We start from the raw sequence: 14,063 nt of genomic DNA on the forward strand, positions 1-14,063 counted from the left end.
ATGCCGCAAGAAGTACAACGACCTCACTCGGTTGGTCAAGGTGAGTACCCTTTCCAGTGTCCTCCTCATCCTTGCATGTGCACCTCACATTATGGGCAAAGGGACCTCAAAGGCCTAATGGCCAGCCCTCCTCCCGCAGCTATGGCACTGGCATGATCCTCAATAGCACTTTCTGCACTTAACACACTGGCCAAGCTATTCGACCATGGGAGGCAGTGCACACAACAACAGGCCACCACACTGGCCAAGCTATTCCACCATGGGAGGCAGTGCACACAACAACAGGCCACCACACTGGCCAAGCTATTCGACCATGGGAGGCAGTGCACACAACAACAGGGCACCACACTGGCCAAGCTATTCGACCATGGGAGGCAGTGCACACAACAACAGGGCACCACACTGGCCAAGCTATTCCACCATGGGAGGCAGTGCACACAACAACAGGCCACCACAATGTACTTAGAGGCCGTCCTTTCTCTTGCAGGCCAAGATGGCCCGGAATTTGAAGAGCCAGAATGTCACTGGGGGAGGCCGTGCCCAGTTCCAGGAGCTCAGTGAGCTGGAGGAGAGCGTGGCTCGACTCATGCGTGGCCGGGTGACTGGCCCTGTTGCCATTGGAGATGCCGACCCTGTGCTGCGACCCAATGGTAAGGACATGACCGTTTGGACCTCTCTCGTTCCCCTAGCGCATCAGATCTACATCCTTTGCCACTGTCCGACCAATGCACTGAATGCCACCACTCATGCCTCCCTCGCTGACGCCCTGTCCTCACTCTAAAGCTACTCTTGTGCCTTCCTGCTTTCAGCTGGTGAGGAGGAGGTCCTTGAAGCTGAGAGTGCCAGTCCCTCGGAAGAGGAGGACGACGAGGACCAACAGGAAGGCGGCACATCGGGCGAAGCCTCATCCGCGCCAGGGGATGGCAATGGAGGGGAGACGTCGTGCCTGGAGGAGAGCCAGGGGGAAGTGCTGCAGGGGGGTGTAGTTCCTGGGCCCAGTGGCGTCCAGGCACGTGGGAAGGGTCGGGCAGAATGGCGGCCTTCTCCCCAGAGGGGGCAAGTGTTGCAGGGGAGGCCAGTTCCTGGGCCCAGTGGCGTCCAGGCACGTGGGAAGGGTCGGGCAGAACGGCGGCCTTCTCCCCAGAGGGGGCAAGTGTTGCAAGGGAGGCCAGTTCCTGGGCCCAGTGGCATCCAGGCACGTGGGAAGGGTCGGGCAGAACGGCGGCCTTCTCCCCAGAGGGAGAGTCCGGCCTCCAGCCCGGAGACGGTCCTCGCCCAGGAGGTGCGCCTCCTAGATGAAATGTCCGCGGATTCTGAGCGCCGCCACAAGGAGTTCATGGGGGTTGTGGGACAGTTGCCTCAGGCCATTGAGTCCCTGGCTCATAGTGTGGCCGCTTTCGGGGACTCACAGGCCAGGGGTGTCGAACAACTCGCGGCAGCACAGGCCAGGGGTGTCGACCAACTCGCGGCAGCACAGGACAGGGGTGTCCCGCAACTCACGGCAGCACAGGACAGGGGTGTCCAGCAACTCGCGGCAGCGCAGGACGCGAGTCGCGAGTTCATGAGTGGTGCCGTGCAGACACTCACTGATCTGATGCGGGCACAGACCAGGGCAGTTCGGGCACTCACTTCTGCCACACTCGCTGTGTCGCGGAAGCATCGCCAGGGCACCCGCCGCCCTGCTGCAGCACAGCGGTCTGGCCTCCACCAGATTGCTGCGCTTGCTGCACTGCCAGCCCGGCCAAGTGCCAGTGTCTCTGGCGACCAGCGAGCGCCCGGCATCAGCCAGCTTGCCCCCATTGCTGCAGCCGCCACTGCAACTCCCCCAGCCAAGGTGCGACGAGCTGCTGCAGAGACTGATGCTGCCCAGCCACAGCTGCAGCAGTCAGCAGCCGGCCCCTCCAGGGCCGGTCCTCGTCTAGGCCGACCCCCAAGGGCATCTGCCGTCACGCATTCTGCCCCTCAGGAGCCTTCCCCCAGCCTTGCAACACCCACAGGGCCCAGGTTGAGGCAGAGCAACAGGTCGGGCAGGGGCCGCACAAGGCTGCACAAGGACTCGTCCTCTCGGCACACCCAGTAGAGTGTGTTGGCAACGGTTTTTTTTATATGGGGGTGTTTGTGTTGTGGGGGGGGCTTATTTTGGTAAGGCCGAGGATGAAGGCCAATTGGATGGGCAAGTTTTGTTATTCCACCCCAGGTTGTGACTGTTTTTTGGGGGTCTTGTCTGTTTTTCTGTTTCATGTGGGAAGGGCCCTGAGTTTGTTAAATAAAGCTTTTTATTTATTCAGCTTGTCCAGGTGTCATGTTTCCAGTGGTTGTTGCGTTAAGCGGCTGAGGGCTTGCGGAGCGGCTGCATTCAGGTGCGTTCATTGCCACAAGCCATTCCCTGACAGGGGGCCTAGAAGTGTCGTTCAATAAGCCGCCGGCGGACGGCCCTTGGACCTTGTGGCTCCCTCCTGGGCTGGTACTCCTCCTCCTCCTCCTCCTCCTCCTCATGGTCCTCCTGCTCGTCCTCCTGAGGTGGTGGTCCAACGTGAGGTGGCAGTGCCTGAGTCCTGCGGATAGCCAGGTTGTGCAGCATGCAGCAAACAACGACGAACTGGGAGACTCTATCCGGCGAAGACTGTAGAGATCCGCCGGAGCGATCCAGGCAGCGGAACCGTTGCTTGAGGACGCCAATCGTTTGCTCTATGATGTTCCTTGTGGCTTGATGGCTTTCGTTGTATGCCTCCTCCGCAGGGGTCCTGGGCGCGCGGAGCGGGGTCATGAGCCATGTACACAAAGGGTAGCCCTTGTCCCCAATAAGCCATCCCCTTGGTGGAGGCTGTGCCTCGAACATGTCAGCCACAGTAGTCTGGCGCAGGATAAATGCATCGTGGCTGCTTCCTGGAAAGCGGGCATTGACAGCTAGGATGCGCTGCCTGTGGTCACACACCAGCTGTACATTGAGGGAATGGTAGCCCTTCCGGTTGCGGTAATTCTCGGCATTGTCGATAGGTGCCCGCATAGCCACATGCGTGCAGTCAATGGCGCCCTGCACCATGGGGAAGTCCGCGATCCTGCCAAATCCGACTGCACACTGCTCCTGCCTCTCTAGGGTCATGGGGAAGGAGATGAATTGGTGTCTCCTCGTGAAAAGGGCATCAGTGACCTGCCGGATGCAGCGATGCGCGGCGAACTGGGAGATGTTCGCCATGTCCCCAGCAGCGGCTTGGAAGGAGCCGCTTGCATAAAAGTTCAGAGCCACCGTGACCTTCACTTCCACCGACAGAGACGTCCTGCACATCAGCTGTGGACGCAGATCTCTGTGAAGCAGCTGGCAGATCTCTGCAACCACCTCCCTTCTGAAGCGCAGCCTCTTAACACAATGCGCGGCAGTCATGGTGAGATAGGACACCTGCTGCCGGTATTCCCTGAGTGGGTAAGGCCTATGTTGCCGACGCCTGATGGCCCCTCTGCGTCTAGGCATGGCTGGCCCTCTCACACAGCGTCTGCGAGCCCTTCGCACATAATGCTGGAACTGAGGGTTGGAACCCCATACAGCCCCCATAATAAACTTGCAAACAGTTAAATCACAATGATTCAAATTTCCAAGCTCTGGCCAGAAGCCAAAAATACCTCTCCTATGTTGTCCCAAATCAGTAAGCTCTGTTCCTTGGTCTCTGTCCAGAAATCCAAAGCACTGAAGTCATTGCAGCAAAATGGCTGGGCTTTATAGGTCAGTGTAAGTGCCCTTTAATTAGCGCTCCCCGAGGCCCACAGGGCCTCTGTTGCGTTCCACTTCACAGTTCTTAACAGCGCCACGCCCACATTGGGCGGGCGCCACTGAATTTCCGGTTTGGGGCGCACAAACAGCGTTGCACGACGAAATGACGTCATAAGCTGCGCGCGCAGCTGAGCGGGCGCAAACACTTTGCGCCGGCGCTAAATGTCAACTGAAGTTGGGCGTAGGCGCAGATCGTTCTGCGCCCGGGCGCTAAGTGCCTAGCGCTGCAAATCTACCCCTCTTATGGCGTTAGCGGCTGGCGAACGCAACTGAATTTCTAGGCCCTCTTCTTTTACCCAGGCTTTCTACATCAAGTTTAAGCCGCAGGGGCCACTGAAGTATCCTGAGTGGGACCATTTCAGGTTGGATGTTTTTCAGACATCCTTGGGGCACAGAACATTGGTCTCCAAAACTGGGCTTTGTTGCAGCCTTTTAGGCCTGTTTAATGGGCATAACAAGGTCAATTTCCACCAAAGTGATACATAGACAAAATGCCCACCTCCAGTGATGAATCTCACTAGTAAAAACAAAAATTATATAAGTCACCAACAAATTTTGGAAGAAACATTAAGTTAATGGTTATTTAGAAAATATAAGATTCTTCTCAACATGGAGTGTAGACATTGAGAGCATCTGATTCAATTGCAGGATATGGTAGTGTGGTCGTTTTGGTATGGACTAACAACCCAAAGGCTGCAAGTTCAAAGTTGTGTAACTGAATTCAATAAATCTAATAATTTTTGGCTCAGCACGGCTTTGTCAAGGGAAGATCATGTCTGACCAATTTGATTGAATTTTTCGAGGGGGTGACTAGGTGTGTGGATGAGGGTAGTGCAGTGGATGTGGTTTACATGGATTTCAGTACGGCTTTTGATAAAGTCCCGCATAGGAGACTGGTCAGGAAGGTAAGAGCCCATGGGATCCAGGGTGCCTTGGCACATTGGATCCAAAATTGGCTTAGTGGCAGAAGGCAGAGGGTGATGGTGGAAGGTTGTTTTTGTGACTGGAAGCCTGTGTCCAGTGGGGTACCGCAGGGATCGGTGCTGGGTCCCTTGCTGTTTGTGGTCTACATTAATGATTTGGATGTGAATGTAAAAGGTATGATCAGTAAGTTCGCAGATGACACGAAAATTGGTGGGGTGGTAAATAGCGAGGCGGGAAGCCTCAGGCTACAGGATGATATAGGTGGGTTGGTCAGATGGGCGGAACAGTGGCAAATGGAATTTAACCCTGAAAAGTGTGAGGTGATGCATTTTGGACGGACTAACAAGGCAAGGGAATACACAATGAATGGTAAGACCCTAGGAAAGACAGAGGATCAGAGGGACCTTGGTGTGCATGTACATAGATCCCTGAAGGCAGCACAACAGCTGGATAAGATGGTTAAAAAGGCATATGGGATACTTGCCTTCATTAGCCGAGGCATAGAATATAAGAGCAGGGAGGTTATGATGGAGCTGTACAAAATGCTGGTAAGGCCACAGCTGGAGTACTGTGTGCAGTTCTGGTCACCACACTATAGGAAGGATGTGATTGCTTTGGAGAGGGTGCAGAGGAGATTCACCAGGATGTTACCTGGACTGGAGCGCTTCAGCTATGAAGAAAGACTGGACAGGCTGGGGTTGTTTTCCTTGGAGCAGAGAAGGCTGAGGGGGGACCTGATTGAGGTATACAAAATTATGAGGATAAATAGATAGGGTGGATAGAAAGGAACTTTTCCCCTTAGGAGAGGGGTCAATAACAAGGGGGCATAGATTCAAGGTAAGGGGCAGGAGGTTTAGAGGGGATTCGAGGAAAAACTTTTTCACCCAGAGGGTGGGTTGCAATCTGGAACTCACTGCCTGAAAGGGTGGTAGAGGCAGGAACCCTCACAACATTCAAGAAGCATTTGGATGAGCACTTGAAATGCCATAGCATACAAGGCTACGGACCAAATGCTGGAAAATGGGATTAGATTAGATAGGGCTTGATGGCCGGCGCGGACACGATGGGCCGAAGGGCCTCTTTCTGTGCTGTATAACTCTATGACTCTATGACTAAAAATAACCACAAAAGCTTCCAATTGTCATATAAACCCACTTAGTTCACTAATGTCCTTCCGGGGAGGGAGTCTGTCACTCATACCTGGTCTGATCTATGTGTGAGAAGATTCCCACGCTATGTGGTTGACTATTAATGCCCTCTGAAATAGCCTAGCATGCAAACAATATCTATGAAGGTCAGTAATATGAAAATTGGACCGACCTATCGGCAACAAACCAGGCATTATATCAGGATAACGCTGATACAATCTCAGCCTAGTCATCGCCACAGTGTTCTCCTTGCTAACATCTGGTGCCCAAGTTGGGAGCACTTGCCCACAAACTAGTCAAGCAACAGTCTGACAGAGTTGTACTCACAGAATCCTATCTATCAGCCAACATCTCAGGTTCCTCCATCATCGTCCTGTCCCACCAGCAGAATAGACCCATCAGAGATGGGGCACAGTGGTATACAGTTGGGCAGGAATGGTCCTGGGAGTACTCAACATTGACTCTGAACCCGGTGAAGTCTCCCACTGATCACCAACTACCACTCCCTCCTCAAATGAAGAATCAATACTCCACCAAGTTGAGCATTATCTGGAGGAAGCTGAGGGAAGCAAGAACACCGAATATATTTTGGGTGGGGGACTTCCACCATCAAGAGTGGCTCAGTGGTATCATCATTGACTGAGCTTGCCAAATCATGAAGGACACAGCTTTGGTAGGAAAAATAGAAAAGCAGAGTATTTTTTAAATGGTGAGATTGGGAAACGTTGGTGTTCAGAGGGACTTGGGTGTCCTTGTACACAAATCACTGAAAGTTAACTGGTACAACAATCAATTAGGAAAGCAAATGGTATGTTGGCCTTTATTACAAGATGATTTGAGTATAAGAGTAAAGACGTCTTACTGCAATTACGTAGGGCCCTGGTGAGATCACACCTGGAGTATTGTGTACAGTTTTGGTCTCCTTACCTAAGGAAGGATATACTTGCCATAGAGGGAGTGGAATGAAGGTTCAACAGACTGGTTTCTGGGATGGGGGGATTTTCCTATGAGGAAAGATTGAGTAGGCTAGGCCTATATTCTCTAGAGTTTAGAAGAATGAGAGGTGATCTCATTGAAACATACAAAATTCTTACAGGGCTTGACAGGGTAGATGCAGGAAGGAGGTTTCCCCTGGCTGGGGAGTCTAGAACCAGGGGTCACAGTCTTAGAATAAAGGGTCGGCCATTTAGGACTGAGAAGAGGAGAAATTTCTTCACTCAGAGGGTGGTGAATCTTTGGAATTCTCTACCCCAGAGGGCTGTGGAGGCTCAATCGTTGAGTATATTCAAGACAGAGGTCGATAGATTTTTTTAATATTAAGGGAATCAAGGGATATGGGGATAGTGCAGGAAAGCGGAGAGGAGGCAAAAGATCAGCCATGATCTTAATGAATGGTGGAGCAGGGTCGAAGGTCCAAATGGCCTACTCCTGCTCCTATTTCTTATGTTCTTGTGTTCACCACCCCAGAACATCACTGCAAGAGTTCCTCAGAGAATCATCCTCAGCTTAACCATCTTCAGCTGCTCCATCAATTATCTTCCCTCTGTCATGAGGTCAGGAGTGGGGCTACTTACTGATGATTCTACAGTGTTCAGTTCAATTCACAAGTTCTTGGATAATAAAGCAGCTCAAGACACCCTACAGCAAGAGCTGGATAATATCCTGTCTTGGGATAGCAAGTGGCAGGTAACATTTGTGCCACATAGCTGCCAGGTAATGACCATCCTTAACAAGAAAAAACCCACCCATCTCCTCTTGATGTTCAAGGGCACCACCATCACTGCGTTCCCAACATCAACATCTTTCTGGTTATTATTGACCAAAAATGTAACTGGATCAGCCGTATCAACACTGTGGCTACAAGAGCAGAGCAGAGGCTGGGTAGTCTGTGTTGAGTCCCCCACTTCCTGATTCCTCAAAGCCTCTCCACCATCTAGGAGTGTGATGAAATACTGATCACTCCTGGATGGGTACAGCTGAAATAACACTCTTCCAGGACAGAGCAATTGACTTAATCAATGCCTCTGCCATTGAACTCAATATCCACCCACTCAACAAATGGCACCCTGTGACTGCAAAATATATCGTCGACAGGATGCACTGCAGCAAGTCAACAAGGTTACTTCAAAAACATCTCCCTTCCTTATGGCTTCTACCTCCAAAAAAGAGAAGAGCAAGCATGTTGTGGGAATACCATCAACTCCAAATTGCACTCCAAATCACACACTATCCTGACTTGGACATAAATCATCATTCTTTCCATCATCACTGGGCCAATATTCTAGAATTCCCTACCTAACACCACTGTGGGAGCACCATCACTACAAGGGCTGCAACAATTCAAGGTAAAGACCCAACACCACCTTCTCAGGGCAACCTTGCCAATTTTGCTCATATCCCGAGAACACATTAAAAAAAAAGGAATTGACAACATGCAAATAGATAGGCGCCTTTTTTTTTTAATTCGCTTACGGGATGTGGGCATCGCTGGCAAGGCCAGCATTTATTCCCCATCCCTAGTTGCCCTTGAGAAGGTGGTGGTGAGCTGCCTTCTTGAACCGCTACAGTCAGTGTGGTAAAGGTACTCCCACAGTGCTATTAGGTAGGGAGTTCCAGGATTTTGACCCAGCGACGATGAAGGATCGGCGATATACTTCTAAGTCAGGATGGTGTGTGACTTGGAGGGGTACTTGGAGGTGGTGGTCTTCCCATGCGCCTGCTGCCCTTGTCCTTCTAGGTGGAAGAGGTCGCGGGTTGACTTGCTATCCCAAGACAGGATATTATCCAACTCTTGCTGTAGGGTGTCTTGAGCTGCTTTATTATCCAAGAACTTGTGAATTGAACTGAACACTGTAGAATCATCAGTAAGTAGCCCCACTCCTGACCTCATGACAGAGGGAAGATAAATGATGGAGCAGCTGGGAGGTGCTGCCGAAGAAGCCTTGGCGAGTTGCTGCAGTGCATCATGTAGATGGTACACACTGCAGCCACGGTACGCCAGTGGTGGAGGGAGTGAATGTTTAAGGTGGTGGATGGGGTGCCAATCAAGCGGGCTGCTTTGTCCTGGATGGTGTCGAACTTCTTGAGTGTTGTTGGAGCTGCAGTCATCCAGGCAAGTGGAGAGTATTCCATCACACTCCTTATTTGTACCTTGTAGATGGTGGAAAGGCTTTGGGGAGTCAGGAGGTGAGACACTCACCGCAGAATACCTAGACTCTGACCTGCTGTTGTTGCCACAGTATTTATGTGGCTGGTCCAGTTAAGTTTCTGGTTAATGGTGTCTCCCAGGATGTTGATAGTGGGGGATTCGGCAAAGGTAATGCCATTGAATGTCATAGGGAGGTGGTTAGACTTTCGCTTGTTAGAGATAGTCATTGCCTGGCACTTCTGTGGCGCGAATGTTACCTGCCACTTATCAGCCCAAGCCTGAATGTCGTCCAAGTCTTGTTGCATGCGGGTTTCATTATCTGAGGAGTTGTGAATGGTGCTGAACATTATGCAGTCATCAGCGAATATCCCCATTTCTGACCTTATGTTGGAGGGAAGGTCATTGATGAAGCAGCTGAAGGTGGTTGGGCCTAGGACACTGCCCTGAGGAACTCCTGCAGCGATGTCCTGGGGCTGTGATGATTGACCTTCAACCACCACAACCATCTTCCTTTGTGCTAGTTATGACTCCAGCCAGTGGAGCATTTTCCCCCTGATTCCCATTGACTTCAGTTTTACTAGGGCTCCTTGATGCTACACTCGGTCAAAAGCTGCCTTAATGTCAAGGGCAGTCACTCTCACCTCACCTCTGGAATTCAGCTCCTTTGTCCATGTTTGGATCAAGGATGTAATGAGGTCTGGAGCCGAGTGGTCTTGGTAGGACCCAAACTGGGATGAGTGAGCAGGTTATTGGTGAGTAAGTCCCACTTGATAGCACTGTCGATGGCACCTTCCATCACTTTGCTGATGATTGAGAGTAGACTGATGGGGCGGTAATTGGTCGGGTTGGACTTGTCCTGATTTTTGTGGACAGGACATACCTGGGCAGTTTTCCACATTGTCGGATAGATGCCAGTGTTGTAGCTGTAATGGAACAGCTTGGCTAGAGGCGCGGCTGAACGTCGTCCAGGTTTTGTTGCATGCGGGCATGGACTGCTTCATTATCTGAGGAGTTGTGAATGGCGCTGAACACTGTGCAGTCATCAGTGAACATTCCCATTTCTGACCTTATGTTGGAGGGAAGGTCATTGATGAAGCAGCTGAAGATGGTTGGGCCTAGGACACTGCCCTGAGGAACTCCTGCAGCGATGTCCTTGAATTTTCAAAAGGTTCTTGCAATCTCCCACTGTAACTTTGGCAGAGTATTAGCATAAACCCCTGGAGAAACGTTGTAAACAGATATTCCCACCATTTCTCTGGGACTTCAACCAAACTTACAGCAGAAGATTCAGGAACCCTTGCAGAAATTATGCCCCAGAATGCTTGAGGTGATGGGTCAGGTAGAACTCTGTCCAGCCATATCAACTGGGAAAGCAGGGAGTGAGGTTGGATATCTGTAAAACGGTGATCAACCTGTGGTGCAGGATTGAGGAGATGGTAGTGACACCCAATTCTTTGCAGTCCTTCAAGAAGGCGTTAGTTAAATTTTTGGAAAGCAAGTTGATCAAACTAATGGGTTTGGGGCTCCAGGAGTTTGCCTCATTTTCATCGAAGGCAAGAGAGGGCCAGAAGTTCTTTTCCCCGTGGTCCTTGAACCCTTCCCAATTTTCAAGGATCAACTTTGTCAATCTCCTTTATAATGTTGAAAACTTCGATCAAATCTCCTCAAAGTCTTTTCCCACGGAAAACAGGCCAATGTTCTTAACATTTTCTGAGAATTTAAATTATATTGCTCCTCTGTATTTGCTCAAGATCGGTGCTTTCTCTGTATACAGTTCTCCAGTCTCAACAATGCTTTACAGAACAAGAATATAACAAACTTGTATAACCTAATGTTCTAATGTAAGCTTACTCGTCAAGTATATCATTACATAAAATGTACAGGAAGAACTGAGAGCACACTCTGGTCTCATTAGGTAACAATATACCACATTGATAGCCAATATCACAGAGAACAGCTACACGTTGATTCCAGAACTTGAGGGAATGACCTACGAGGAAAGATTGATGACCTTGGGTCTTTTCTCTCTTGAAAAGAAGACCGAGAGGATACATGATAGAAGTATTTCAAATTATGAAAGGTTCGGACAAATTGGATCCAAGTAAGCTTTCCTGCTGTGTACAAAATGTAAGCATAAGGGGTCATCTTTAGAAATGAAGGACAATGAAAAATGCAAAGGAAATTCTTTTTACTAAAAGGGTGGTAAATATATGGAACAGTTTACCAGCACGAATGATGGAAGAACCCTTGATGAGTTTCAAGAAGGAACGAGGCAATTTGTCAACAAATAGGTCTCAGAGTGGGTGGGGCTAGTGGGCTAGATAGACCGACGGTCTCCTGTCTGAAACTGCTACTGTTCCTATCAATTGGAGGATGTGAGAATGTGGATGATTTGGAATGACATTCCCATTCGTTTAATAATCCTCTGGAAAGCGACGTGAATCCCTGCCCTGCTATTCCTCTGGGCTATCGAGTTTCACTTTGTAATAGCCGTGTTAAACGTACTGTCTAACTCTTGGCAATTAGGTCACCCTGTAAGTAAAATGCTTTTCAATTATAGGAGTGATGATCGAAAGGACATAGTAACCGTTCCCCAATCTCGGGTCAGGTAGCAGCTGGTAGCTATCACAGTCTGAACGAGAAACCCTCGGGAAATATCCACTGATCTGAAATAAACACAATCCCTTCTCTATTTTTATACACCTTTTTCTACGATTTACAGGCAGAGGCTCCTGTGTTAATAAAACATTACGTGTTGGAAATGTCACAGCTAACAGATAACCGTATACAGTTACAGGTAGTTTTTGTTTTTTTAGGATCCCAATCTAATTGATTGCCATCCAGGCGCCACTAAGAAGTCAATGTTAGCGAACACCGGCCCCGGCAGAACTATGCAGCAATTGGTTAGATGTCGCATTGGCAAACATCTGCCCGCAGTACTGTCAGGGGCAGCTAGAGAAGTACGACAAGGAGAAGGGAATATGTTGATAGGTTACATGAAATAAGACGTGAGGAGGCTCGTGTGGAACATAAACACCGCCATAGACCTGTTGGGCCGAATGGCCAGTTTCTGTGCTGTAAATTCTATGTCATTTCAGAGTTCACCGTCCTAAGCTTCTGAGAGTTGTGGTACAGAGCCCAATGTTTAATGGCCATCCTGTTCACTGGACTCTGGCCATTCATTCCACACCGCTTGTCTTCATAGGAACAGCAGGATGTTGTGTTCGGCACATGGAGGTCTCCCGCGTAATATCGCCAAAAAAGCAGGATCATTTCATCTTTGCATTGCCCTGCCCCCTCGCCTTCAATACAAAAAAACTCCGTGCGCGGGGGAATCCCTAGAGCGCCTTCCAGCGCGGAACTGTGTTTATTTAACATCGTTCTCCAGTTGATGCACCAGTGAGATCACCATCAGTCGTGGACTGGTCGTGAAAATACGGAAACAAACTCAAATCTACCAACGTATAGAAAACAACACGATGGGAAAACAACGTTTGGCGCAACAAGAGGATTTAATCTGCCTTGTATGTACCAAAAGACATGTTTTGTGAGCCATCAGTCTCTTTGTAAGTTTCATCTCAAACGACAGTCCAAGTTCAAGGTTGTTTCGGTCACTGTTCGCTTCACAATCGTGCCATTGCTGCAATCCATTTAAATCCCATCTCTATTTACTTTGCAGTTCCCCTAGGGTCTACCATGCAGGCGTTTTCTATTTACACACGGGTTTCAGAGGCGAGCACAGGACAGCACCACAATATCTTCGACCGTCAGTGAAGGCTGAAGATGCAAACTAAATCACTGCAGGAAAAGTGTTCCGCATTTTAATTTTAAAAAGGACAATCTTATGAACTCACCGTAAAACCGAGGTGACATTTTCTCAGCACCTGAAACCCCCGGATTGAACCAACCAACCCGTGATGTTATGCACCGGGAACAGATGGCTTGACCGGGCTGCGCTCGGCTTCTCCACAATGTTTCCCCCTTTCACCCCCAAAACATACACATTGATACAAAAACTCAGTGAGGACTTAAGGGTTGTGAACGATTTGAAATCGGAGTTACACGACGAATTGCTCCTCAAGTTTTATACATTAATACAATTCCTGGCAGATAATCTTATTTAAAGCAAATCAGTCTGGTAGTGTCAGAACTTTACAACAATCGCCACTGGAAACTCTGCCAGTGAAAGCGAGCGGAAGGCGCCTTTCCACTCACACCGCTAACCAGGAGTTTGGTTGCTAACGCTTCACTTACTTTGATGACTGGAATATCCCGGGTAATAGCCATAATATCCCGTGATCCGTAAGATCCTGTCTTCGATAGTGGAAACCCCATTGGAGGCAGCCTTGACATCCATAAAGGATCGGGAGCACTGTTGGTCTCCGGAGGGCGAAGGAGAGAGATACTTGAGCTGGTTCAGGTGCAGGCTTATGTCCGACAGTCTCCGCATGGTTTTGTGTGTGAGCGGGGAGCTGGATTCCGTCAGTCAATGCTGTCGGAAAGATCACCCCCTCCTCCCTCCCTCTCTCCCTCCACTACAGCACCGTCACATCTAGGGGGCAGCCCTGCATTCACCTAGCACAGCCAGCGCAGTGTCCCACAGCAGCAGATTTTATACACAATACAAGGAGGAAAACACTCCGCTGCAATGCAATGGACACCGTTATGTCGTATTGCTCTTTTATTTTGCAGATGGAAACTTAAAAACTGGTTGCATTTGTTTGAAAGAAATAAAAAAAAAGTAAATTGCACCGAAGATCTGCGTCAGAGATCAGTGGCTGTGAGCAACAGCCTTGCACCAAACCGCCCCCTCTATACACACACAGTCCTCGGTAAACATCGCCCTGCTCTTTCGGGAAAAAAGCCTCAGCTAATTGTTGGAAGTAACGCAGAATAAGATGGTTAGAATGCTGCCTTTAAAAATCCAGGAGACAGCAATTGACCCTGGGTTGCACTGGGTGTGGCGGAGGAGACTCTCGTTGGAGAGCTTTCATTTGGAAATTATGATGTGTTTTTAAATCGGTTTTAAAAGTCAAACTTCCATTCCTAATTCGATTTAAAGTGTCAGATTTTTGAG

The 14,063-nt window shown here is 49.5% G+C and overlaps 1 protein-coding gene across 1 annotated transcript in view; it reads right to left on the bottom strand.

Moving 5' to 3' along the window:
- The window catches only part of slc35f4 (solute carrier family 35 member F4), a 350,033-nt gene extending 336,548 nt beyond the window's left edge, over positions 1-13,485 (bottom strand). The window contains exon 1 of the mRNA XM_086003260.1: positions 13,241-13,485. Within this exon, the coding sequence (XP_085859386.1) occupies positions 13,241-13,436 (196 nt within the window). The 5' untranslated portion in view covers positions 13,437-13,485. The remainder of the gene's footprint in view (positions 1-13,240) is intronic.
- Between the last annotated feature and the right edge of the window lie 578 nt (positions 13,486-14,063).

The sequence above is a fragment of the Somniosus microcephalus genome, chromosome 12 (genome assembly GCF_052327205.1).
Source record: "Somniosus microcephalus isolate GS21.2 chromosome 12, FLI_Smic_1.0, whole genome shotgun sequence".
Taxonomy (NCBI): Eukaryota; Metazoa; Chordata; class Chondrichthyes; order Squaliformes; family Somniosidae; genus Somniosus; species Somniosus microcephalus.